Raw genomic sequence first — 27,859 nt, 5'->3', positions numbered from 1 at the left:
CGAGTCTGTAATAGCACTCGTCGACGTAATCCTGCAGGCTTTCCACGGTCTCTTCGTCCAGGATTTATCAGACAGATTTATTGCAGAACGGGGAGAACGTGTAACAGTAAGTTTAACTGAATTATTGGGCTTGTATAAGCTGGCGTTTGGGGTTGAGCTGAGCTGTTTACATTCAGAAGGGCAACGGCATGTTGAATCGCACAAATCTCGCGACGTCTCACGCTAGCATCCCGTCCTACGGTCCAACGTGGCATTATGTGTTTTTTTACTGAAGACAATAAAAGTCTGCAGTAACTTCGCCAGTACGCAGCTGTGATTTCATGTGAACAGTCCACCTCTGTGCCCTGTACCTCGAGTTGTTTGTTGTTAGTTTGCTCGTAATTGTTAACTTGCTGATTGTTAACGTTAACTCGCACCGAGGCACTCAGTTGTTTGTAAGGGAGCTGGGCTCTGGCGAATAGACTCTGGTTTTGTTTGTTGTGTTAAAAACAACATTTCACTCGAGCACCACACCATAGGCAATTATGTCTAACACACTAGGCCTTCTGGGCAGCTGCTTCGACTGTGTTTGGTTAGGTTTGTAGATAGGTAGGTAGGTTCTTTAATTTCTCTAACTTTTGTAAGTGTAGCATTCTTGGGGTTGGGTTTGGTCAGGCACAAGATTTGACAAGATCACAAGATTCTACCTTTGTTTAAGTGTGTTGCCTGTCTGTTGCTTGCTTGTTTGCTTGTTTCATTCATTCAGTCATTCATTCATTGAATAATAAATGGCTATCCCGCCAATTTTACCATCACAGTGCTTTGTTACTTCAAAGCAACATTCAGAACATAATTGACAACTAACATTACAGACCTGTTTTTATAATGAAAATGTTATGTAATGTGATATGTTAACAATAAAAAAAAAATTAAAAAATTAAAAAAAAAAAATTAAAAAAAAATTGGATGTTTATTGAGAATGTTACCATAATTTTATGATGAACATTCTGGGAACTAAAATAAAACTTGCCTCTGAAAACATTACCAAAACATTCCATTGGTTGCAATGTTTTGGTAAAATATTGGTAGGTGGGCCGACCTCTAGCTAACCAGGTGGAGTGCATGCCCCATATGCCTAAGGCTTCTGCAGCGGTCCAGGTTCGAGCGGCCCTTTGCTGCATAACATTCCCCCCTCTCTCTCCCACCATACCCGTCTCTCTTTAACTGTCCTCTGAATAAAGGGAAAATGCCCCCCAAAAAATATATTTAAAAAAATGTTCTCAGGTGAATTATAATGCCTGTTCAATCTTTAGTAGTCCAATAGTAGTCCAACAACCCTAAAAACACAACTGTGATTTTTGAAATAATACATTTTTGCATAACCCTCCCAGAGTTACCACCTTATCATGGTGGAGGGGTTTGTGTGTCCCAGTGATCCTAGGAGCTCAGTTGTCGGGGGCTGTCAGGGTCACCCATGGCAAACAGGTCCTAGGGGAGGACCAGACAAAGCATGGCTCACCAGACTCCTCATGAAGAAAAACACGAATGGTTCAAAGTTTCCCTCACCCGGATGCTGGTCACCGGGGCCCCCCCTGGAGCCAGGCCTGGGGGTGGGGCTCGATGGCGAGCGCCTGGTGGCCGGGCCTTTACCCATGGGGCCCAGCTGGACTCAGTCCGAAAAGGCAACGTGGGACCTCCTTCCTGTGGACTCACCACCCATAGGAGGGGCCAAAGGGGTCAGGTGCGATGTTAGTTGGGCGGCAGCCGAAGGCAGGGACCTTGGTGGTCCAATCCTCGGCTGCAGAAGCTAGCTCTAGGGACATGGAACGTCACCTCTCTGGTGGGGAAGGAGCCTGAGCTGGTGTGCGAGGTTGAGAATTTCCGACTAGATATAGTCGGCCTCACCTCGAGACATAGCATGGGCTCTGGAACCAGTCTTCTTGAGAGCGGTTGGACTCTCTTCCACTCTGGAGTTGCCACTGGTGTGAGGAGCTGGGCAGGGGTGGCAATACTTATTGCCCCCCGGCTCAGTGCCTGTATGTTGGAGTTTAGCCCGGTGAACGAGTTGTTGGCCTCCCTCTGCCTTCGGGTCGGGGGACGGATCCCGACTGTTGTTTGTGCCTATGGTCCAAAAGGCAGTTCAGAGTATCCACCCTTTTTGAAGTCCTTAAAGGGGGTGCTGGAGAGTGCTCCTTCTGGCGATTCCCTCATTCTGCTGGGGGATGCAATCAAGCTGAAGAAGGAGTCCTATCGAGCTTTCTTGGCTTGTGGGACTCCACGGGCAGCAGACAGGTACCGGCAGGCCAGGCGGGGTGCAGCCAGCGACGGTGGTCGCCTAGGTGAAAACCCGGGCGTGGGAGGAGTTCGGTGAGGCCATGGAGAAGGACCTCCAGACAGCTTCGAAGAGGTTCTGGACCACCATCCGGTGTCTCAGGAGGGGGAAGCAGTGCTCTGTCAACACTGTGTATGGTGGCTGACCTCGACTCGGGACACTGTGGATTGGTGGAAGGAATATTTCGAAGACCTCCTCAATCCCACCGACACATCTTCCGGTGAGGAAGCAGGGCCTGGGGACTCGGAGGTGGGCTCTCCCGTCTCTGGGGCTGAGGTTGCCGAGGTGGTCAAAAACCTCCTCAGTGGCAGGGCCCCAGGGCTGGATGAGATCCGCCTGGAGTTCCTTTAGCAAGAGCTCCTGCTCAGCCTCCTTTTTCAACAAGATTTAAACAGTGCATTTAAGCTTGTAGACCTGCAAACTATTTCTCTTCTCTATCTTAAAATGAAGCAACTCCACTGAAATGCGCAAATGGCAACGAATCTGCAGAAATATGGACACACAGCTTCATCTAATACAATGCCTAACCGACCTCAGACCAGAGTGCTGCCAGAAGCCCAGGCCGAGCGAGTCCAACACCACCGGACGACAGAGAGAGGGATGTCTAGGTTTTGAAGGCAGAAAACCTCCTCTCACTGAAAGCAGATATTGCAGCGACGATAAAGTCGGAACTGAAAAATGCCCTCTGAGAAGATTTCGACTTTCTTAAGAACAAATTGCACGTGGTGAAAACCAAAATTGTCAACAACACCGCAGCCCTCAAATCAAACCTAGACCAAGTTAAGGTCAGTGTTAAAGAATTGGAGTGGGGAATTTCGGTGTGGTTGGATGAAGTGTCTACTCTGCAAAATATGGTGAGTGACTTGAAGGCAGAAGTGCTGAACCTGAAGGAGAAATGTGATGATATGGAGGGCCGGATGAGGAGATGTAATATAAGGATCCTTGGCGTCGCCAAGACTCCCGGCTCCAGCTCCACAGCCATGGTTTCTAGTCTGCTGATTGAGGTACTCCAACTGGAAAAAGAGCCACTGATCGACCGCTCACACCGGAGCCTGGGTCTGAAAAGGCCAGATGGAAAACCGCGTGCCATCGTCGCCAAACTGCATTACTTGTAGGACTGCGCTGTGGTGCTGCGCTGTGCCCGCACCCGTGGTACACTTCGTTTTAATCGGGATCCAGTCACCAACTATACCCCAAGTGTGGCCAAAGCTCAGGCTGTGTTCATGGATGTGTGGAGGCTTCTTCGCAACCAACAGGGTGTCTGGTATGGTATTTCGTTCCCAGCTCAACTTCGACTCACTTACAGGGGAGAAGATAAGGAGTTTACTGATCTTGAGAAAGCTATGGCATACGTCAGCAAGAACATTATTTCGTTCATGGACGCCAGCAAGTGACTCTGAGACTCCCTCTTTGCAGCTACAGTGTAGACTGTCCTCATTTATGAGCTCATATTATTGTTTCACATCTCATATATTCCCACATGTAACGTTTACCATCTAGAGCTTTCCACTTTAAAGGTGAGACACTATTCCAAGGAATGTTTTGATGGATCATTATTGAGTATGTGCCCGAGTGTGGGTCATGTTTCTTAAAATTATCCCTAGCTGAACCCTCATGTTATGCTATTTTAGCCTGTTTTGATTACCTTTCCTTACTAAGGTTAATAATAGTCGCATGGTGGGGAATTTAATTATTATTATTATTATTAATACTTCTGTCTGCTCACAATGTCGATCACCCTTAGTTATTTAGACAACTAAAGATCAGTTTACTGTCATTGGAGAATTTTGGGTAACATTCTGTTTTAGCATTGGAGGTTAAACTTATTAAAAGATGGTTATAACTAGCTCATTTTTCCCTCTCCCTTTCTTTTTAATCAAAGGATTTCTTATTTTATCTTTTAAAGTACAACTATGTAAGTTTGCTGTGTATCACTGTGAATAAGTTTATGTTTTGAGGCTTGATGCGAGCTAAAACGACTACCTGTGTAGTTCCCAATTATTATCCACCAATGTGTGGATTTTTTTGGTAAGGGAGGTCACAATCACCTTGTTTATGTAGGTGATGGGGGTTAGGGAATTACTGGATCTGAATGCTTTCTAGATTTATTTTACCAGACGTTTGTTTTTACATTTATTTGTATTCATATTTGTTATTGTGGTTTGATGCCTGTGAGCTGCATACATGACACACTATCCTATACTAATGGGCTACGGCCTGTGTAAATGATGTTAAAACATGTGATGGTTGCCTAGTTAATTTTGTGAGTTAGAATGTCAAATCACTCAATCACCCAGTGAAGTTTAAGAAAATCGTTTCACACTTAACACAACTCAGAGTAGACATTGCTTTTCTAAAGGAGACCCACATATGTTCATCAGATAAATTGCATCTTAGTAGGGGATGGACAAGTCAGGTTTATCAATCTAACTTCCATTCAAAGGCTAAGGGGGTAGCTATTTTGATTCGCAAAAACATACCATTTACTGTATTGAGTGTACATTCTGACACAGCTGGCCAATATGTCATTGTGGTTTGAAAGATATATACACTCCCTGTCATTTTAGCCTGTCTTTAACCCCCAAACTGGGATGATCCCACATTCTTCACCAGGTTTTTCTCGTTTATCTAACATGACAATGCACCATCTTATACCTGGTGGAGATATAAACTGTGTACTCACCCCCATCTTGGATCAGAGTGTTTCCAAGAGGGCATCTCTGTCAAAATCAGCACATGCTATCCAGCTTTTCCATAAGACTTAAGGTGTAGCAGATCTATGGCATTTCCGTAATCCAACCACGAGAGCGTATTCCTACTTCTCACCAGTCCATAAAATGTATTCACGAATTAATTATTTTTTTCTTGACAAAAAATACTACATTTAACAATCGATTGAGATTATGGAGCCATAATGATCTCTGATCATGGTTTAATGAAGATGCATATTCCTAAAGTGCAACCCAGCCACCGCCTGTGGTGATTTAATTCCTCACTCCTTTCTGATGAATTTACAGCTTTTATATCATCTGAAATCAAACTGTTTCTTAATATTAATCAAACCCCTGATACGTCTCCGTCGTGTGTGGGAGACATTAAAGGCATATTTGAGGGGTCAGGTAATTTTTTATTGTGCAAATAGAAAAAAGACAAGTATTGAAAGCATTAGAAAGTTAACCGATGACATAATTGAGTTAGATATGTTATACAGCCACTCCCCCTCTGCAGATATAAGTGAAAAACTAATGTCTTTACAAATATAAATATAATATAAATATCATATAAATAGTCACGTTGCGCGGGACACTGGCCGAGGAGGGGGAGTCGCTGCTATTTTTGATTCAAGCTTAGCAATTCACACTTAGGCCAAGTTAAACTATAATTCATTTGAAAGCCTTTTTCTTAGTCTTTCTCACCCATCCTGGAAAACTTTACAGCCAATTCTATTTGTCATAGTGTACCGCGGCCCCCGGCCCATACTCTGAATTTCTATCTGAGTTCTCTGAGCTTATATCAAGTTTAGTGCTCAAATCAGACAAAATTATTATCGTAGGGGATTTTAACATTCACATGGATGTTAATAGTGACAGCCTTAGTTCTGCTTTCTCCACACTTTTGGATTCAATAGGCTTCAGTCAGTGTGTACATAAACCCACCCACCGCTACAATCACACCCTCGATTTAGTCCTTGCATACGGCATTGATATTGCAGATTTATTAGTCTTTCCTGAGATTCCTGCTCTGTCAGACCATTATTTGATAACTTTTAATTTTTTATTACTTGACTACAAGCCTCTCAGTAAGAGCTACTCTTCTAGATGTCTATCTGATTCAGCAGTGGCTAAATTTAAGAAACTAATTCCCTCTGCTTTGACATCATTACCATGTCTTACAACTCCTGAGCACACTACTACTAACTTAAGTCATTCCCAAATTGACTGTCTCATCGATAATGCTACTGGCTCACTGCGATCAGCTCTCGACACTGTTGCACCCTTCAAGAAGAAAATAATGAAACAAAAAAAATTAGCCCCATGGTTTAACCTCCAGATTCGCAAATTGAAACAAACATCGCGAAAATTTGAAAGACATTGGCGTTCAACCAAACTGGAAGAGTCCCGTTTAGTCTGGCTGGACAGTCTTAAAGTCTATAAGAAGGCCCTCCGCCATGCCAGGGCAAACTATTATTCATCACTAATTGAGGAAAACAAAAACAATCCCAGGTTTCTTTTCAACACTGTAGCCAGGTTGACTCAGAGTCACAGCTCTATAGAGCCCTGTATTCCTTCGGCCCTAAGCAGTGACGACTTTATGAATTTCTTTAATAATAAAATCATAACTATTCGAGATAAAATCCATCACCTCTTGCCCTCAACTGACCTGACCCCGAACTCAGATAGCCTGATTATGGCAGCAAGGCCCAAAATTTATCTAGACCATTTCTCCCCCATTGACCTTCATCAACTCTATACTTTGGTTTCTGCATCTAAGCCATCAACATGCCTGCTAGACCCCATCCCAACTAAGCTCCTTAAGGAAGTTTTGCCTTTATTAGACAACTTTTTATTAGATATAATCAACGCGTCTTTATTGACAGGTTATGTACCCCAGTCTTTTAAAGTAGCTGTCATTAAACCTCTTCTAAAGAAGCCCACTCTCGATCCTGAGATTTTAGCTAACTATAGACCGATATCTAATCTCCCCTTTATTTCTAAAATCCTTGAGAGAGTGGTTGCTCATCAGCTCTGTGACTTTCTCCGAGACAACAGTTTATTCGAGGACTTTCAGTCAGGCTTTAGAGTTCATCATAGCACAGAGACGGCACTAGTAAAAATTAATAACGACTTATTTATCGCTTCTGACACAGGTCTGATCTCTGTTTTAATCCTATTAGATCTCAGTGCTGCATTTGACACCATTGACCATCAAATCTTACTGCACAGACTTGAAAGCTCAATTGGCCTTAAAGGAACGTCACTAGCCTGGTTTAAGTCATACTTATCAGATCGTTCCCAATTTGTTCACATCAATGATCAACCCTCCGCACATACAAAGGTCTGCTTTGGAGTGCCACAAGGTTCGGTGCTTGGACCAATCCTTTTCACTTTATATATGCTTCCTCTAGGCAACATAATTAGAAAACATTCCTTAAATTTCCATTGTTATGCTGATGATACGCAATTATATCTATCTATGAAACCAGATGAAACTGATCAGCTATCTAGACTTCAAACATGTCTTAAGGATGTAAAAGCCTGGATGAGCCGTAATTTCCTGATGTTGAATTCAGACAAAACTGAAGTTATTGTTCTTGGCCCAAAACACCTCAGAAGCTCCTTTTCCAACAATTTAATTTCTCTAGATGGCATTACCTTGGCCTCTAGCACAACTGTAAGGAACCTCTGAGTTTTATTTGACCAGGATTTATCCTTTGCCTCCCATATAAAACAAACTTCAAGGACGGCTTTCTTTCACTTGCGTAACATCGCAAAAATTAGACATATCCTATCCCAAACAGATGCTGAAAAATTAGTACATGCATTTGTCACCTCTAGGCTGGATTACTGTAATTCCCTATTATTTGGTTGCCCAAACAAATCTCTTTGGTCTCTCCAACTGGTGCAGAACGCTGCTGCTCGTGTTTGAATGGGAAGCAAGAAAAGGGATCATATTTCTCCTGTTTTAGCTTCTCTGCACTGGCTCCCTGTGAAATCCAGGATTGAATTTAAAATCCTCCTCCTTACTTACAAAGCTCTAAATGGTCAGGCTCCATCCTATCTGTCACAGCTCATAGTTCCTTACCAACCCTCAAGATCACTGCGCTCTGAAAACGCAGGGTTACTTGTGGTTCCCAAAATTTCCAAAATTAGGTTAGGAACCAGAGCCTTCAGCTACCACGCTCCTCTCCTATGGAACCATCTTCCATTTTCGGTCAGGGAGGCAGACACCGTTTCAACTTTTAAGGGTAGACTTAAGACCTTCCTCTTTGATAAAGCTTATAATTAGGGCTGGCTCAGGCTGCCTGGACCAGCCCATAGTTAGGCTGACATAGGTTTAAACCTGCCGGGGGACTTCCTCTGATACGCTGAGCTCCTTTCCTTCTCTCAATGCCGCCATCAGAAATCATGCATGTCTGTTTACTGCATTGCCATGTGCAAGCTTAACTTAGCTCTGTGACAGCCATGTGGTACTCTCACTACCTGGGGCTCGCGATTACAGAGCTTGGGTCTGTTGAACTGCACTACGCTAATCCTGTTGCCTCTCGGGAGCGTTCCTGCTCCCTTGTTTCCTAGTTTCCCTGGATCCTGGCCGTAACCTTGACTGTGCCTGACCGTGGTGATAGCTGTGCTGATGCTGCGACCCTGCCTTTGGTTGTGCTCGTGCTGTGGCTGTACTGATTCTGTGCCCCCCGCTCGCCCTGATCGTGGTCTGGTCCTGGTTGCGCCGATGCTGTGATCTTGCCTTTGGACAACCCCCTTTCACATATGCATGAGACTGTTATCATCTCTATCAACATCATCATAGAGAGCAATTACTAATTTCACACCTACCATTATTGTAATATGACATGCATCTGTTTCTATTATTCTGTGCCCCCCCCCCCCCCCCCCTCCTCCCCCCCCCCCCCACCCCTCTCTTTCTCTTTCCTTTTTTGCCATGATTGTATTTCACTTGCTATTTACGACATCTATTGCTCGTCTGTCCGTCCTGGAAGAGGGATCCCTCACTATCCTCTACCGCTCTTCCTGAGGTTTCTTCCTCTTTTTTTTCCCCGTTACAGGGGTTCTTTTTGGGGAGTTTTTCCTTGGGTGATGTGAGGGTCTAAGGGCAGAGGGATGTCGTACACTGTAAAGCCCTCTGAGGCAAACCATGTTTTGTGATAATGGGCTATATAAATAAAACTGACTTGACTTGACAAACTGAGTTTGATCTCCTGTCTACTCACCAGGCTGAATATTTAATTTTAAGTAAGGCACAACCATTATCAACATGGGGAGAAGGCTGGGCGTTTGCTCGCACATCAGTTACGTCAGAGAACCGCTTATCAACTATTACTGCAATCACTGACGACCAAGGAATAAAACTCCTGTTTTAAAAAGTTCTATCAATTATTAAACACATCAGACCCATGCAGCAGCCCTTCTGCCACAGAAGATTTTTTTTTAAAATCTCTAAATATTCCCTCTGTAAATGCAAAATTGGGTGCTGAGCTGGAAAAGGATCTTCCGATCATGGAGATAACCTAAGCAATTAGAGCAAAGAAAAGTGGCAAATCTCCGAGGCCAGACGATTTTCAAGTCAAGTCAAGTCAAGTCAATTTCATTTATAGAGCCCATTATCACAAAACATGGTTTGCCTCAGAGGGCTTCACAGTGTATGACATCCCTCTGCCCTTATACCCTCACATCACCCAAGGAAAAACTCCCGAAAAGAACCCCTGTAACGGGGGGGAAAAAAAGGAAGAAACCTCAGGAAGAGCGGTAGAGGATGATGAGGGATCCCTCTTCCAGGACGGACAGACGTGCAATAGATGTCGTAAATAACAAATGAAATACAATCAAGGCAAAAAGGAAAGAGAAAGAGAGAGGGGGAGAGAGGGGGAGAGAGGGGGAGAGAGGCACAGCAATAATAGAAACAGATGCATGTCATATTACAATAACGATAGGTGTGAATTTATTAATTGCACTCTGTGATGATGTTGAGGGTGATGACAAAAATCTCTTGCGTATATTGATAGGGAGGTGTCCAAAGGCAAGATCAGCATTGGCGCAACCAGGACCAGACCACGATCAGGGCGAGTGGGGGGTATAGTATCAGTACAGCCACAGCACGAGCACAACCAAAGGCAGGGTCACAGCATCAGCACAGCTATCATCACGGCCAGGCACAGCCAAGGTTACGGCCAGAATCCAGGAAAACTAGGAAACAAGGGAGCAGGAATGCTCCCGAGAGGCAACGGGATTAGCGTAGTGCAGTTCAACAGACCCAAGCTCTGTAATTGCGAGCCCCAGGTAGTGACACTACCGCATGGCTATCACAGATGTAAGGCTAAGCTAAACTACTGAGGCTAAGTTAAGCTTGCAAACGGCAATGCAATAAACAGACATGCAAGATTTTCTGATGGCAGCATTGAGAGAAGGAAAAGGAGCTCAGTATATCATAGGTCCCCTGGCAGGTTAAACCTATATCAGCCTAACTATGGGTTGGTCCAGGCAACCTGAGCCAGCCCTATCAAAGAGAAAGGTCTTAAGCCTAAAAGTTGAAACGGTGTCTGCCTCATTGACCGAAACTGGAAGATGGTTCCATAGGAGAAGAGCGTGGTAGCTGAAGGCTCTGGTTCCTATCCTACTTTTGGAGACAAGTAACCATGCATTGCCAAGAGATTAGTTAGCTAAAATCTCAGGATCGAGAGTGGGCTTCTTTAGAACAGGTTTAATGACAGCTACTTTAAAGGACTGTGGTAGCTTGTTAATAAATACGTATTGATTATATCTAATAAAGAGTTGTCTAATAAGGGCAAAACTTCCTTAATGTGGCAGGACAGCACCACGCTCCCCACCGTGGGGAGCAGTGTGGCAGACAATTGGCGAGCGATCCCCTATAAATAGACCCAGTCGGACCCTTCACCTTCCTTCCGCTTCCTCTTTCCTCCTTCACGGAGCCGGCAGCCGTGTGTGGTAGCATCTTGCTGGGTAGAAGATTGGGTTTCAAAACAAAGGTATGCATGCTCTGTTCCGCTCAATTTATTCAGTGTTATGGGCCTTGTGTTTACTCCAGTTTCACTCCGTCCAGCAGTGTGGTGTCACCGGGAGCCGGGCTGTCTCCCTCGGGCCTGTGTGTGCGCGGTGCACTTTCTGTGGGTGGGACGCTTAGTTGTCTGCCTTTTTATATTAAGCTGCCGATGGTCTGGTGAGGTGTATTGATTATTGTTCTCTCCCAGCCATCGCTGGTGGAGTCTGGGCTGCGGGCTTCCTCTTCCCGCTGCTGTGTGATGCCTTGATCCTGCCCTCCGGTAGGAAATGTTTATTTGCAGCTTTTGTTATTTTTTTGTAATGTTTTATGCCCAGATTCTAATTAGGTTCATTTGTTTATTTTGCAGTGCGCTGCCATCACTTGCCGCTGTGGGCCTCGCTGCTGTTTTGGCTCTTCCCCTCTGTGTATCTACTCCCTTGGTTTGGCTCTCTTGGGACTCCAATTGCTTTAGTTTGGCGCTCTGATTCGGCTCATATCTGACGCCTTTATCTGTCCCCATTAACTGCAGCCCAAAGCTGTGGCAGTACAGCCTGGACCAACAAAAAAGCTACCAACGTGAGCCAGGAGAGGGCGTCTTGACCCTCCCTTTGACACAGAGCCGTCCCCTCTAGAGCCTGATTTTAATTAATTTAGAGTGGCAGACATTTAATTAATTACCTGAGTTTATTCCTTTTCCATTTGTCATTTCTTTCTTCGAAATATTATTGATTGGATTTCTGGGTTATATTTGCTTTATTGTTTAGAAACCTTTTTGCTTTTATCTTGATAATTTGTGATTTAGAATAGTTTCTTTTGAGTTTGGGGTGGCTGACATTTTGGTTATGGTGTGTGTGAGAGTTGCCTTGATTTCATGTTTTTAATGGTGTTCTTTTCCTTTGACAGGTGCTGAGGGCCTAGAGCACAGCGGTTCCCTTGGTGGTGGTTCCTTTTTCACTTTTTGGTTTGCTGTGTCACGGGTGTGGTGTAGTTTTGGATCCCTCCCCTTTTTGTTACCGCTGTAGTGGGAAGCCCCAGCCCTGTCCCCTTTTCCTTTTGGTAGCTCCTCATATCACTCCTTATCTTTATTATTATTACTATTATTATTATGATTTATTTAGTCTGTTACTCATTTTAAAATAATTGTTTAATAAAAATATTTTTGTAATTGGAAATCACGTTCCTGTCCTGTGGGATTTTTTGAACTCTGTGCCTTTGTTTCAAATTGAAAACTGGTAATTGTTAAATCCTGTTTATATCTTGGGGTGAAAGCCCCCAGGTGGCGTTGTCTGCAACTTTTCTACTCCGCTCGCTTTGCCACATTAAGTAGCTTAGTTGGGATGGGGTCTAGCAGGCATGTTGATGGCTTAGATGCAGAAATCAAATTGTAGAGTCAATGAAGGTCCATAGGGGAGAAACGGTACAAATACATTTCAGGCCTTGCTGCCATATCCAGGCTGTGTCCGGGGTCAAGTCAGGTAAGGGCAAGAGGTGATGGATTTTATCTCGAATCGAGTAGTTTATCATTAAAGAAAGTCATAAAGTCATCACTGCTTAGGGCCGAAGGAATACATGGAATACAGGGTGACTCAGATCTGTGACTCTGAGTCAGCCTGGCTACAGTGTTGAAAAGAAACCTGGGATTGTTTTTGTTTTCCTCAATTAATGACGAGTAATAGTTTGCCCTGGCATGGCGGAGGGCCTTCTTATACACTTTAAGACTATCCAGCCAGACTAAACGGGACTCTTCCAGGTTGGTTGAACACCAATGTCTTTCAAATTTTTGCGATGTTTGTTTCAATTTGTAGACTTGGAGGTTAAACCATGGAGCTAATTTTCTTTGTTTCATTATTTTCTTCTTGAAGGGTGCAGCTGATCATAGTGAGCCAGTAGCATTATCGATGACACAGTCAATTTGAGAATGACTTAAGTTAGTAAGAGTATTCTCAGTTCGCTGTAAGACATGGTAATGATGTCAATGCAGAAGGAATCAGTTTCTTAAATTTAGCTTGTAGTCTAGTTATAAAAAATTGAAATTTATTAAATAATGGTCTGACTGAGCAGGAATCTCAGGAAAGACTAATAAATCTTCAATATTGATGCCATATGCAAGGACAAGATCGAGGGTGTGATTGTAGCGGTGGGTGGGTTTATGTACACACTGACTGAAGCCAATTGAATCCAAAAGCATGGAGAAAGCAGAACTAAGGCTATCATTATTAATATTCATGTGAACGCTGAAATCCCCTACTATAATAATTTTGTCTGATTTAAGCACTAAACTTGATATAAGCTCAGAGAATTCAGATAGAAATTCAGAGTATGGGCCAGGGGCGCGGTACACTATAACAAATAGAATTGGCTGTAGAGTTTTCCAGGATGGGTGAGAAAGACTAAGAAAAAGAAGAGTGGATTCATTGAGGCTAATGTACTCATCAGGACAAAGCCAGGTCTCAGTGAGGCATAATAAATCAGTATGGTTATCCAATATTAAATCAGTGACTAAATGAGCCTGGGTTGATAGGGATCTAACGTTCAAGAGTCCGCATTTAATTCTCCTGTTATGATGCTGTTTGACAGGAGATGTATTAATTTTTATGAGATTTTCAACAACAACTCCCATTTTGTTTATTTTAGCTTTAAACAAATGAAGTGGTCCGGGGACAGACACCGTTTTTATAACATTTACATTATGGGTGTGTGACTGTGCTAGAGGAAGCTCAGAGAAGCGTGTAAAACTGTGACTCTGCACCCTGGTCCCAACTCTGGGATGTCATGGCTTTGGGCCTCTAATAAACTCTGCCAGATTTCTAGAGAGGAGAGCGGGTCCATCCAAAGTGGGATGGATGCCGTCCCTCCGGATAAGACCAGGTCTCCCCCAAAAGGAGTGTCAATTATTAACAAAGCCCACATCATTTGCTGGACACCACCACGACAACCAGCGGTTGAGTGATGACATGCGGCTAAACATGTCATCACTGGTCACATTGGGGAGGGGTCCAGAGAAGATTACGGTGTCCAACATCGTCTTTGCGTATTCACACACCAACTCTATGTTAATTTTAGTGACCTCCGATTGGCGTAACCGGGTGTCATTGCCGCCGGCGTGAATAACAATCTTACTGTATTTATGTTTAGCCTTAGCCAGCAGCTTCAAATTTGACATGTCCCGCTCTAGCCCCAGGGATACATTTAACTATGGCCGCTGGTATCACTAATGTTTTGCAAAATAGAGCTACCAGTGACCAGGGTTGTGTCCTCAGCTGGTGAGTCGCTGAGCGGGGAGTACTTATTTGAAACGTGAGGGGGGGGGTGGGAGGTGTACTGTGGGCTTCGGCTTACTATGCTTCGCTCGGACAGTCACCCAGCCTCCCGGCTGCTCGGGGGCTACCGGGGGACGGCTAGCAGAGGCTATGCTATGTCGGTTGGCACCAGCTACAGGGGGCTTACTAACTATCACAGCTAAAGAGGTATTTTCCATGGTGCGGAGCCGCACTTCCAGATCGTTAAGCCTCGCCTCCAGCACAGCAAATAAACTACACTTGTTACAGGTACCACTATCACTAAAGGAGGCAGAGGAGTAACTAAACATCTGACACACTGAGCAGGAGAAAGCAGCAGAAAAGGGAGAAGAGCAGGGAGAAGCCAACGCTAACCAGAGCTAATGCTAAAGTAGCTAACGGGCTAACAGTGAGTGAGCGGCTGTGTGATTAAACAGAATACAAAAACGCTGAGAGGAGAAGACAGCTGTGAGTGATTAAGTAAAACTTATGTGAGTTTTCAGTCACAGTCAAATAAAAAGCAGTCGAAGTAAGGAGCAAGTTAGAAGATTAGCCGGGAATCGCTCGTAGGAGCAGCACAGAGACACTACCAGAGGCACAGACAAAGATGCACTGGAAGTAAGGTATCACGCTTACCCGCAGAACATCAGCATGTACCGATTTTCAAAAAAAATTCAGATTACATTAGCTCTGAGACAGACCTCCAATATTAAAGGGATCCTCTGCGTTAGGTCAGAGCATAAAGTTTCGCTTTATGCGGATGACATGTTGCTCTTTATATTGGACCCCCTCTCCAGTATCCCTGAATTATTGGCATTGCTGAATAGATTTGGTAGAATATCTGGATTCAAAGTAAACTTTCCGAAGAGTGAACTTATGCCCATTACCCCAGTAGATGGGACATATCTCTCATCAGTTCCCTTTAAAATTAGCTCTAAAAAATTTAGATATGGGTCACACATGATTATAAAGATTTGTATAAAGCTAATTATCCACCTCTGCTATCCGATCTCACACAGGACATTGATCGCCGGGAACCCCTAGAATTAATACAATTAAGATGTACCTGCTCCCTAAATTTCTTTATCTATTTCAGAGTCTTCCGATCTTCCTAGCAAAGCCTTCTTTTTCCAAGCTGACTGATCAAATATCCATTTTTGTATGGAACAAAAAAAAAAGACAAGAACAAACAAAAAGATTTTGCAGAGGTGTCGTGCATTGCACGGCATGTCATTTCCAAACTTATATTATTACTGGGCAGCCATTATAAGGGCATTGTTGTATTGGAGGAGGAATGATGTTAATATTCCTAAGTGGACGATTTTGTAAGTAGCATCCACTGGATGTACCTCTCCAGTAGTTTTACTCTGTTCTAAGTTGCCATTTAAACAGCCAATTTCTAGCATCTCCTCAAATCCAATTGTCATTCATTCTGTTAAATCTGGGACCAATTTAGATGATCTTTTAATCTTACTGAACTCTTGCATGCTGCACTGGTGACAAAAAAAATCATATGTTTACCCCATCAGTAATGGATAGATCTTTTGATGTCTGGTTGAGAAATGGAATAAACATCTGATCTGTACACTGAAAATAGGTTTGACACTTTCGAACAGCTATCACTGAAATTCAGCATTCATAAATCACATTTTTTTTCAGGTATTTACAACTCAGAAATTTTGTAGCCTCTAATTCAGACTGTTTCCCTGTATGCCCTCCCACAACTCTGCAGGGCTTAATTTTTAAGTATAGTGCAGAAATAAAACAGATTATAAGCAGAATCTATACATTGCTTAACTCACATAATTTGACAGATCTGGACTGTCTCAAACATAAATGGGAAACAGACCTGCAAGAAAATTTTCCAGAGGAGATTTGGAAAAAAATCATACAGAAAATTCACTCCTCTTCAATCTGCCTTCGACATGCTGTAATTCAGTTCAAAGTTGTGCACCCTCTTTATTGGTCTAAGGATAGATTATCAAAGATTAAGACAGATCTGGACCCAACATGTGACCGGTGCAAATGAGCCCCAGCCACATTACTACATATGCTTTGGTCCTGCCCCAGGCTGTACAGATTTTGGCATTCTATCTTTGAAGCTTTCACTGGTGTTTGTGGGAAAACAACAGACCCTTCTTCATTAACTAGACTCGCTAGTGTCGCTCCAGCAGATGCTTCTTTCAGCGGGTATAGTATGAATTTGATAGCCTTTTGCTCTCTGCTGGCTAGAAAAAATATACTTTTAAAATGGAAGGACTCTGTCCCACCATCTTATTCACAGTGGATAAAAGAGGTTATGTGTTATGTTCATTTAGAGAAAATCAGATACATCATTAGAGGGTCCACTAAAAATGTAATGGCACTTGGCAACCATTTCTTTCATTTGTTGAAAATATGACAGCTACCAGATTGACTGAGTGAATCTTATGTAATTATTTTTATTTGTGATATTTACTTATTTTTGTTTTGTTATTTGTAAATTCCTTCTTTTGTATTTATCTATTTTTTGTTTTATTATTAATTTTATTTATATATCTTTAATTTATTTATTTTCTGAGCTATGTTGTTGTTTGTTTGTTTGTTTGTTTGTGTTTCTGTTTTTGTCTGGCTGTAAGCTATCTAAGATCCAGAGGGTGGGAACTTTTTTTTCCAGATGTTTCATGTCCATGTTGTATTTTTTTTTTTTTTTTTGGTTGACATATTTGGAAATAAAAAAATAAAAAACCTTGATCAAACAAAAGATATGACCCTTTGAAACCTGAGCAAATTGTCTTGATTTTTTTTTCAAAAACATGGAAAGAAGGAAAACAGCAACTACGGGAGAAATTATCCAAAAATTGTCAAGAAATTTCTAAAAAGTACAAGAAAATTAACTAAATTCGTAATAAGATAATTAATAAAAAGGTAATAATGCGATTTTGCAACAAAACTGAAATTTTGAAAAATATTTATATTTGTTTTTCGTCTCCATGTATTTTTTGTTTTGTTTGTTCCCATGTTTGTGATAGAAATCGCATCAATTTGCTCTGGGTTCCACGGTTGTAATACATGTAAAAGGCGTCTAAAAGCAACACAGGAAAAGTCTTTTCAACGTTTATTTGCAGCAAGGCAATTTTACTTTCATTATTTGATGATAGTCCGCATTTCTGCGAAAGGTCTGAGCCTCTTTTCTGCGAATCAATTCGTCAAATACATCAGTCAACACTTGTTGCCAAATCATCAGTTGGCATTGAGAGGATTAACTGTCACCTACTTCCGTTTTCGCTTCTCGAGTTTACGAACTATCGTGATTTGCTTTCACTTTTGCTCGCGACTCAGACTGGTGAAACAGTGAGTTCGGCTGGTGCTGTCCTTACTGAGGACAGTAGCCTCCCGGTGGGGAGCTGTGCGGGACCACAGACAGGATGAGGACCGTGCTGAGGACATGGAAGCACCGCACACAGCGCGTCACGTGCTTCAGCGGGTGGGGGCGGAAGTGGAAACTCTCGTCTTCCTGTCCCATCCCTCCACAGCACGCTCCCCAGCTCCGCCCGGATACAGGAAAACTGACCGAGCTGGTAGGATGAAACTTTAACTTTTTCATTGCGGTCTCGTGTTAACTGTCGCTTGGATTAGTGTCCTCGCTGTGTGTCCCCTTTGTGTCCACCGTGAGTCCCACTCAGCGCCGTCCAGCGGCCGTAGCTCTGCTCCGCGTCTCTTCCATGTTAAATCCCCAGAGCCGCAGAGATAAGACTACATGTTTGATTGCTCTTTTCATTGTGTCGCGTGCAGCTTGTTGCCTTGTGCACTGTGAGGACAGAGGTCTTCAGAGAGTTTTACGATTTTGAGACAAAGTGCGTGTGTGTTGTGAGCGGGTATTTGAAAGAGTGAAGTGAAACTTGTTTGAACTCCTCAGGTGCTGCTGAGACCTCCTCAGTCCCACTGGCTTGAACAATCCCCCCCAGGATGGACCACAGTGGAGCCAGCGAGGGGCCCGGGCCAGGCGGAAGACCCTTCAGTTCCTCCTCTGGGACACCCATGGGTGCCAAAGGACAAGCAGCACAGAGTGGCCAAAGACCCAAAGTAAAGATAACTCCTTTCCACAGCTCACCCATAGTCAGCAGTGATGGAGCTCTCCGCAGCAGGCGACCAGGAGCAGCTGCTGGGAATCGGCTGTTGTCTCCTGGTAGCCTGTTCGTGGACATACCTGGTCGGCTCACTGCTCCAACTTTTAGAGGGAGACCTGCTGCTCCTGTTGCTCCTGCTCCTGGTGCTCCTCCTGCTGCTGCTGGGAGCTCAGAGGATCCAGCTCTCAGTTCAGGCTCCGTCCTGGCCACAGCAGGAGACAAAGAACAGACAAATCCTCAAGTCATCAAGGTAAACCAATACACTGATAAGCATCAGAAGAGTGTTAAGCAATTTAATGTAAAATATTCTCATAAAGCCTCAGGTATTTTTTTAAAATTCCAACCACAAGTTAAGTGTCTGTCAACCAGTAAATTCTTATTGATAATATGACAGAAGTTCAGAGGAAGAAAAAATGTTTGTTTGTTTTGTTTTTTTCTGTTTTTGTTTACTTTTCTTTCTTTTTGTTTTTGCTTATTTTCAGGTAGTTTTCTTTTTTGTTTACTTTGTTTTAGTCTGTTTTTTACTTTTATTGTTTTGTGCTTATCTTAGGAAATGTTTTTGCTTATTGTTAGGGAATTTTCTTGTAACTTTTTACTAATTTCTTGCTATTGGGACAATTCTTGTTAAGTTGTTTGTTACCCTCTTCCCATATTTTTGAAAGAAGTTGATCCAATTTGCTCAGATATCAACGGATTAATTACTGCACTCCAAATGTTCGCACTTTTGGAGGATAAATATTCCAGATGTCTGGCATCAACATTTTCTCTAACGCATGCACACAGTTTTATATTGTGTGTACAGAGTTTGATTAATTAGAGTGCATGGATTGCAGAAGTGCTGGATTTGAGAACAAGTTTAAAATCATACAGTACATCTCACTTGAAGAGGACCATTTTTTGCTTGTATTGTACAACCCATTGGCAGATATTTTATACAGAATTTATTCATTTGGACTGTTTGCATTAAAATTACTGGGAATTGAAAAATGAGAACTAAAAGTGTTCATTGGTACATGGGACAATCATCAGTGGCAGACTGTGGACTGTCTTAGATAGATAAAAATACTCAGTGTTTACCCCACTTAATAAACTAATTCTCCATGTTGATCCACATATACTGCAGATATGAATTTAAATGTCATAACTGTGTGAGGCTTCTCCTTTTGAACTGAATAGATAATAAAGTATGTTTTCTTGTTTTTGCCTCTAAAGCCTGCTGGGAAGAAGGCACCAAAGTCTAGCACAGAGCTTCATCACAGCCAGAAAGGCCAAGAGAGGAGAGCTGTCTCCACCTCTGTTAAACCTCATGCTGGTTAGTTGAACCTTTATTGATTTCATTTTAACTTGTGAATATACCTGAAGGAAAGTGTGTGTCCAGACAACAACAGCACAAAAATATCAAGTTCTTTGAAAACAAAGAGAATCTTTAAGACCGAATGTAATTATTTGCAAATCTTTATATATAGTATTACATATATAAATTACTATTACAATTACTAACTATTACAGAAATAGTCCACAAATAAGTTCAATTAAAAGCTGAACAGGTAGGTCTTGAGTTTTTAATAATTTCAATTTTTCAATTTTAATAATATCAACCCCCTCTGCTGCCCTCAGCTGTTCATGCAGGCTGTTCTACAGATGTGCACCATAGAAAGTGATGATGATATTATAGATTGTAGATGGTGAAATCCTAAAGACTTTGCAGTTGTGCTTTGAGAAAATCTGTTCTTAAACTCTTCATCATCCTTACTTGTGAACGTCTGAGTCTTTTGAGGATTCCCCTTTCATACCCAATCACAATACTATCATCTCTTACCCATTAACCCGTTCACCTGTGAAATAATTTAAACTTTTTTTGAGCATTCCACAATTTACCCAGTCTTTCTTGTTGCTCCTGTCCCAACTTTATTATATTGTGTTGCAGCCATCAAATTCAGAATGAATACTTATTTACAAATAAACCCCAGCAAAGTTTATTAGTTCGAACATTAAATAGCTTGTCTTTGTACTGTGTTCAGAAGTTGGGAAAAAAGATTTGCAAATCACTGCATTCTGTTTTTATTTACATTTTTCACAGCATCCCAACTTTTTGGGATTTGGGGTTATATTCTGTCATGATGAAGTGACAGTTTCAGCAAATATAAGAGACGTTTTTTTTAAAAAAAAATCAAGATACATGGACTGTCAGTTTTGAAGAAAATCAAGGTAACACGAATTTATAATGACACACAGTTCATTCAAATGTTTGCTAAAGCCCACCCCAACCCCCAATAATGTTTACAACAAATCATTAACTTTACATTACCAGCTTTTTTATATGTTTTGCAACATTGATTTTAGCATTTTCCTTGACAACAACTACAGCCCAAAATACTTCCACATGCTGCTCCTCAGATGCTTTGGTCTCTTTATTGTCACCTCAGGACAATGTTGCTTGCTGTTGTCCTTTTTTGTAGCAAACAACAACATTAGCATTTTGCTTAAGCTGAGATGACTGATATCAAGAGGACATGTAGCAGGTCAAGCTGACAGTGAAATTTTCGAGCGCTCTGCTGGATCACAAGGCTAACTACTTCAAATGGTCTGCCTGCATGTAAATAGGCTGCTGTGCTTACAGACTATAAATCTGAATTTGAAAAGTTCATTACAGTTTGAAATGAACGATGCTTAAACAAACTGTTGAGTTTCAAATAAAAAGTGGCAGCCCTATAGGGTAGCTACTGTAGCTTTAAATTTAAATTTTAGACGCATTATTCAAACAGACTGTGTGTAAAAGCAGTTTTACCATTCGGTATACTAATTTTTTAGAAGTACAAACTTTCAACTTGATGTAACAGGTAGTCTCAAAGGTGACTGGATCTTTCAGGCATTTTTTTCTGGCTTCCACCTAACCTTACTGAGTGTGCTTTTCCTAGCTGTGAAGAGGAAGAAGAGGAAGATGGGAATGTATAACCTGGTCCCCAAGAAGAAGGCCAAGACCCCGAGACAGCAGGACAAGGCAGGGCTATTTTTTAAAATTTCTTTCTGGATAAATTGTGGATTGGGAGTCCTCAGCACTTGCAGATTTTACAGTGTCATTCACTTCAGTATGTGCAGTCACTTTTTGTTGCTGCTTTGTTTTCCCACTATGTTTAGCCACCATGGTCCAAATCCACTAAAGGATTGTGCTGCCTTTACAGCTGCGAAACCTGTGCAAATGAAAGGAAAAGAATCCAATCCACAAAGCAGGTGCAAAGGCTCAAATGCCTGCAAACTGCATTGGCGCGCACACAGCAGGCTCATGACTGGGCCTGATTCATTTGCGTGTATTTAAATTGAGGAATATTCGAAAATTCAACGTAAAATTGCCCCCTTCTGATGCAAATAAACCTTGCCACAAATACCATCCTAGACCAGCGCTAACTGCCACAGCCTAGGTCTAATTTTGGACACTCATGTATGGTGTCAGCTGCTGTCAGATGGTTGTGCTGCAACACACAGCCAGCTGTGGGCAAAAAACTAAACGCTTTCTCTCTGCAATTTTCATCATGAACCGATGTGGGTTGTTAAATATGGAGAAAAGCCTGAAACACTGGGCAAAGATCAGTCAGTCAGTCAGTCATTTTCTGTAACCGCTTGTCCTCGTAAGGGTCGCGGGGGGGCTGGAGCCAATCCCAGCTGTCATTGGGCGGAAGGCGGGGTACACCCTGGACAGGTGGCCAGACTATTGCAGGGCCGACACATATAGACAGACAATCATACACACTCACAGTCACACCTAAGGGCAATTTAGAGTCACCAATCAACCTGAGCTGCATGTCTTTGGACTGTGGGAAGAAGCCGGAGACCCCAGAGAGAATCCGCGCAGAGAACAGAGAACAAGCAAACGCACAGAAGGACCGAACCCCGCTCCAACCGGGTTTCGAACCAGGGACCCTCTTGCTGTGAGGCAACAGTGCTAACCGCAAAGTGCCGCAAAGATCAGCTAACTCAATTAAACACAAAAGGAGCACAAAGTCAGCCAGTCTGTGCAGTTGCTCTGTGCTGCCCGTTTTTGTAGCCAATACGTGCAGCGGCTACATGTAGCCACTGGTGTAGCTCAAGCCCTCAAAAAACAGCACCAGGCTTTGAAGCCAATTGGCCATAGTGGCCAAACAGTGAAATTACAACTTCTGGGGACCATTACATGGGCCCAAAAAGATTTCTTTTCAAAGGCTTTCACAGTGAAAGAGATGTCTGTAAATCAGTCCTGACATGTTTTTGATCATCACAATCCCTGTATAATGAGTCCTTTAATCGGGATGTCAACGTGTTCAGTTCTCTTGGTGCAGCCACTTTGTGCATGGTCATATCAGTAGCTGACATACAGTATTTTATCAGTGCAAACTCATACTTTTTTCCCTTTCCCCATCAAGGCTCGCCTTTCCTGTTGCTTATATGCAGTTTGTGATGTTAAATGAAAAAGATGTGTTCATCTTAAACACAATTTAAGAGCTACTTATTTAATTTTTTTCCAGAGTGACACAAAACGACACTACAGATCTGAATTAGTTAACAGGTAGAGGACAGAATATTAATACTTATGATCTCATTTCTTTTCTGGATCAGAAAGAGGAGCCAGGAGCCAGCATGGAGAGTAACAGTACTGCAGCAGATAAGAAACCAGTGATTCTACCAGAGACTGTGAAGGCTGAAGATTCGCTAGCAGTCAGGAATGACTCGCAGGTGAAAGTGAATCCTGGAGAAAGCTGCCCTGTTGAATACACTGAGCTGGCTTTGGACTGTCTGGACCTGAAAGTTCAGGAAGAACTTCTCTCACCCCCCCTGTCAGGTGAAAACAGCATCTCACTCACTGATTTGGCTTCATAAGTTTTAAGTAATGAACTCACCTAAATTCATCATGTCCACCATGTGTTTTATACCGTTTTCCCACAAAAATTAGCAAGTGCGCGCAGGTATTTTAAAACACAGGTAAACCCACTAAATATGAGCGTTTGGCTTCATTCCCTCTGAACTCACTGCTAGAGAACAAGTGGGCTTTTCTGTCACCTGGCGAATGAAAGTGTATATGTGTTGTCTTGTTGGTGCATCCCTGCAACGTCATGGACAGGCAGGAGAACAGGTAAACAGCAGACAGCAGCAGGAACAGAGGTCTGTGAAAACTTTTCAGTGGTTTCTTCTCTTATTTATTCAGTCTCTTTTAAACTTCGCAGTTCGCCCGGGTGTTGTGTTCCCATCAATGCTGAGTGGAGCTGGAGCTGATAAAAACCCGTTTTTTACTGCAGAGTAATTTACAATTTGCATTAAAAAGCCAGATGTTAGCGGATGTTAGAAGTTTTTTTATGCAGTGGGAATGAGGCTTTACATTTATTTAGTTGTCACTTTTAACCAAAACAGCTTACAATAATGGCATCCACCAAAGTGCATGAATAATGCACATTCATCAATTTAAGATTTGATATGCAAATCTACTTCTTCCTCTACTAGAGACAATAAGAAATGGGGAAAGAGTTGGTTTTATGGGTTTAGGTGCAGTCTGAATGCATGAGTTTTCAGTCTGCCACGGAAAATGTTTAACATTACTACTGTCCCGATGGCTATACAGAGTTCGTTGCACCATTGGGGAGCCAGACAGTAAACATTTAAAGGCCCAGACACATGAACCGACAAAGTCCCCTAATGTGTCACCTCCTGTTGCCGTATCTCCGCGCATATTTTTTGGATATAAGATGGGCCTGATCCATTAACAGATTAGATGGCAAACACCTGTTTCAGAAGATATGCTATGATCAGGAGGAAGAATGTATTTCTAAAGAGTAAAACACAACCACAAATCTTTGATCCATATCTTTAATAACTGGACATTGAACTGCATTAACTGGAAAAAGAACTGGAAAAAGAACAATAAACACAACTTAAACAGTTAAAAGAAACAGTTTGAATACTTAGCCCTCTCACTCTCTTATGGTAGAAGCAGAGGAAAATTGACCAAATTATATTTAAAAATGTGGGCAGACAAAACACTTAGCTTCTGAAACACCCCTGCTGTGGTATGACACTGATGGTGGATGAAAAAAAACTGGGTAACAGCCAGAATGTGGCGCAGCTGTCCATGGTGGAATTGTCTCTCCGGGCTCCGTTATAGTCAAGATGGCGGCAACGATAACAAAAATAGTGATTCATTCATTGTGCCTTTAGTAGATAATTACATATCTGCATGGAAATAATCTGAAGATGTTCTGGTTCAGAATCAGACCAAACTTCTCTATGGATGTCAGTTTTTGAGCCACGGCAAAAGCTGAAACATATCCTGACAGTAAGGTTTGTTGATTTCATCCCATGTCCTGAAACTTGTGTCTGCTAGTGGCCGGTGTAGAGGAGTCAGCAGTTCATGAAGTTATTAAACAGTCAATAAAAGAGGTATTTTAACAATTGTTTCACCACAACCTATGTGTTATTATAACCAATAATGTGTTATTGCATGTTGCTGTTAGTTTATATGAGGAAACATTGACAGGTATATGTAGGAGCCATGTTATATAGACGCAAGCTACTTGAGGCTGTGATTTACAGTGATTTTAGAACAGCTAAGGGTGCCCCTAGCTGGCTCATTTGTCACACTGGCTGGCTGTTCACTCCATCTGCTTGTGGAGAGCCCTGAGTCTAATTTCACCAGAAAGCAGGCTTTGTATTACATCTTCCTTTTTTTCTGTTACTGCACGTAATTGGTCATTTCTTATCTTGGTAAATCCTCCTTCCCTCCCTTCTTTCTCCTGACCCTTAGACACATTTCAGGCACAGACATTCTTGCTTTAGGCTCAGGTCACATGGGTCATTTTGCTGGTGTGATGTAACAGTGGGATGTGTATGTGCAGGTGTAGCAGCAGATGCTGAGCTGACAGAAACAGACCTGGCTGAGGAGTTACCACTGTGCTGCTGTCGTATGGAGACTCCTCACAGCGGAGGCAGCCTGTCCACAGTGGATCAGACCTGCATGGCCATGGAGAGCATGGATGGAATAGTAAGGATCATTTTAATAAATAAAAACACTCAGTTATTACTTTGATAAATGCATTATTATTATAGATTACATTTAAACAATCAGATACAGATTCCATCCAGTTACCAGAGACTTGTTTAACCAGAAAAATTGTGACTAACTTTACTGCAGTTCACTGTGAGTGACATCGATAAACAGCATGTAATACTTCTATGAGGCTCAGGATGACACAGTCATAAACATTGTTTATCGTTAAGGTCTACTCAGTCATCAGAATTAAATGGCTCCACGTAGAACTAATGAAGCATTACAGTCATTGTAACTATCAGTAGATTTAGGGGCAGTTTACACAGCAACGTTTCTTGCATGAAACATTAAACTTTAGTTTGGTTTGGCCTTTAGCTCACATGACAACTACGTTCTGGGGGCCTTAAAACACAAACTTTTGAAACCAGGTTCCAGAGTGAAATTTCTTGAAAAATGTAAACTGGCAAAGCACAATCCTGTGAGAATGGTGACATCACAGCAGCACTTCACACCTATGCATTATGTTTTAGACAAATAGCCATGTGTGAATAACAACAATAACAACAATGATGGACTACTGAGCTGTGTTTGTGCTGCAGACTCTGCTGGGGTCATTAACACTGTCGTTTCTCATGCGTGGTCACCATCATCCTCTTGTTTGTTTATACTCACCATTCTGTAGAAGAATGCCTTTGTGTGCAGGCGCGTGGTCTTCTTTTATTGTGTTACATTACAAAGTTACACCACCATCTACTGGCCTGGCATGCATACTAGAGTGTTTTTTGTGTTTTTTGCAGATCCGTGTACACAAGGATTGTTTTCATAACATTACCATATGAACGCATATTTTTTCAAATCGCAAAGGAAAGACTTTTCAGTTTTTGGTAGGACTGTTGTCGTCTAAATGTGGCCTTAGAACTAAATTACAGATGTGAACGTGACCCTCAACCCATCAACACAGTTGGGGGCAATCTAACAAAGCAGATGTTTAAAGGAAAACTACAGCAATGATTTTCTGCTCCGTGAGTGGATTTGTTCTTTAAAGGCCTTTTTTTTATTACAGTAGTCCTTCTGAAAGAAAGTCATTGGTATAAGTTTCAGCTGAACAGTGCCAGTGTCCCATGAACTAAAGTTGCTTTCATCCTGTAATCTAAGATGTAATCTGTCAGGAAAACAATGTAAAGTTGATGGATATGATCAAAGTGAAAATATCTAAAAGCTGGTGCTGGGTAATGTTATTATGAGACCAAAAGCACCAGGGGTATTAGGAACCCTATTGGTTTATGAATATTGGTGATTATTTTTATTTTGTATTTTCTCTCCACAGCTGATTCGTTGCCAGAGACAAGTGATGAAGCAGGAAATGATGCGACCCTCCAACACAGTTCATCTGCTGGTTCTTTGTGAGGACCACCGGGCCGGCATGGTCAAGCACCACTGCTGCCCTGGCTGTGGACTCTTCTGCAGGGCGGTGAGTGGAAACAAAGCACACTGCTACTGGAGATGCCTGACAGTATTACTACACTGGACGTTATTTTGATTGTAAATTGACAGTAGAATTCCTCAGGATAACAGTGGTTATCTATGGGAAGATTACATGTAGAACTGGTTATCAAGAAATGTTGCTGCGTTGGTAAAGACTTTCCTGTGGCAGCTCAAAAGCAGTGGCAGTGCCAGAGAATTGTGGTTGGGAGAATTGGTGGCAGGCTGGATTGCTTGTGGTGCCATCATGTGCGCCTTGGTTATATCGTATTTACGAGTTACAAGCACATGAACGGCCCTCCAAAGTCTTAATTACGAGTTGGAAATCGGAAGATTTTGATGATACCAGAGTTGCCGAGTTGTGATGTTTGTGTGATGTATCAGGGCTGCAGAAATGGCAGAGAGCGTGGAAACAGTTTCAACAATAAAAATATAAATAAAGCATGCCAGACCAGTATACTAGCATGGATAACAACGTTATTTTATAACACGAGCTGCTGACTTGACGTCATAAATGTGGAAACATGGCCAGCAAAAGTCATTGTTTGGTCAGTGGTAAGAACCTTTTTATTTATTCACATCCAATGAAATACCAACTTATGGTCACATGTAAAGTGTAATATGGTATTTATGTGAACTGCTTTCCATGAATATATATATATATATATATATATATATATATATATATAATGTTATATATTATCATTATAAAACAGTTATCAACATCTTTTTGAAATGCTCTTAGCCTTGAAATACAAGCTTTGTAGCTTTCGTGTTGTTCCCATTTTACCACGTAAAAGCACATGAACACAACCAAGTAGGAAGACTTTTCAAACTCCAACTTTCCAACATCATATGAGTGCATCATTATAGTAGGTGTTAAGGAATTATGACACCCAAACAATAATATTACTACAAAAACAAAGATACAGGGTGC

The 27,859-nt window shown here is 42.1% G+C and overlaps 1 protein-coding gene across 1 annotated transcript in view; it reads left to right on the top strand.

Annotated features, from left to right (window-relative positions):
- The first annotated feature begins 17,820 nt into the window (after positions 1 to 17,820).
- The window catches only part of ehmt1a (euchromatic histone-lysine N-methyltransferase 1a), a 40,606-nt gene continuing 30,567 nt past the window's right edge, over positions 17,821 to 27,859 (top strand). The window contains exons 1-7 of the mRNA XM_042487744.1: positions 17,821 to 17,882; positions 18,221 to 18,681; positions 19,644 to 19,743; positions 21,350 to 21,432; positions 23,022 to 23,244; positions 25,289 to 25,434; positions 26,768 to 26,911. Of these exons, the coding sequence (XP_042343678.1) occupies positions 18,271 to 18,681; positions 19,644 to 19,743; positions 21,350 to 21,432; positions 23,022 to 23,244; positions 25,289 to 25,434; positions 26,768 to 26,911 (1,107 nt within the window). The 5' untranslated portion in view covers positions 17,821 to 17,882; positions 18,221 to 18,270. The remainder of the gene's footprint in view (positions 17,883 to 18,220; positions 18,682 to 19,643; positions 19,744 to 21,349; positions 21,433 to 23,021; positions 23,245 to 25,288; positions 25,435 to 26,767; positions 26,912 to 27,859) is intronic.

Source organism: Plectropomus leopardus, chromosome 6 (assembly GCF_008729295.1).
Source record: "Plectropomus leopardus isolate mb chromosome 6, YSFRI_Pleo_2.0, whole genome shotgun sequence".
Lineage (NCBI taxonomy): Eukaryota > Metazoa > Chordata > Actinopteri > Perciformes > Serranidae > Plectropomus > Plectropomus leopardus.
The sequence above is the reverse complement of the archived record's forward strand: the minus strand, read 5'-3'. Positions and strand labels throughout refer to the sequence as shown.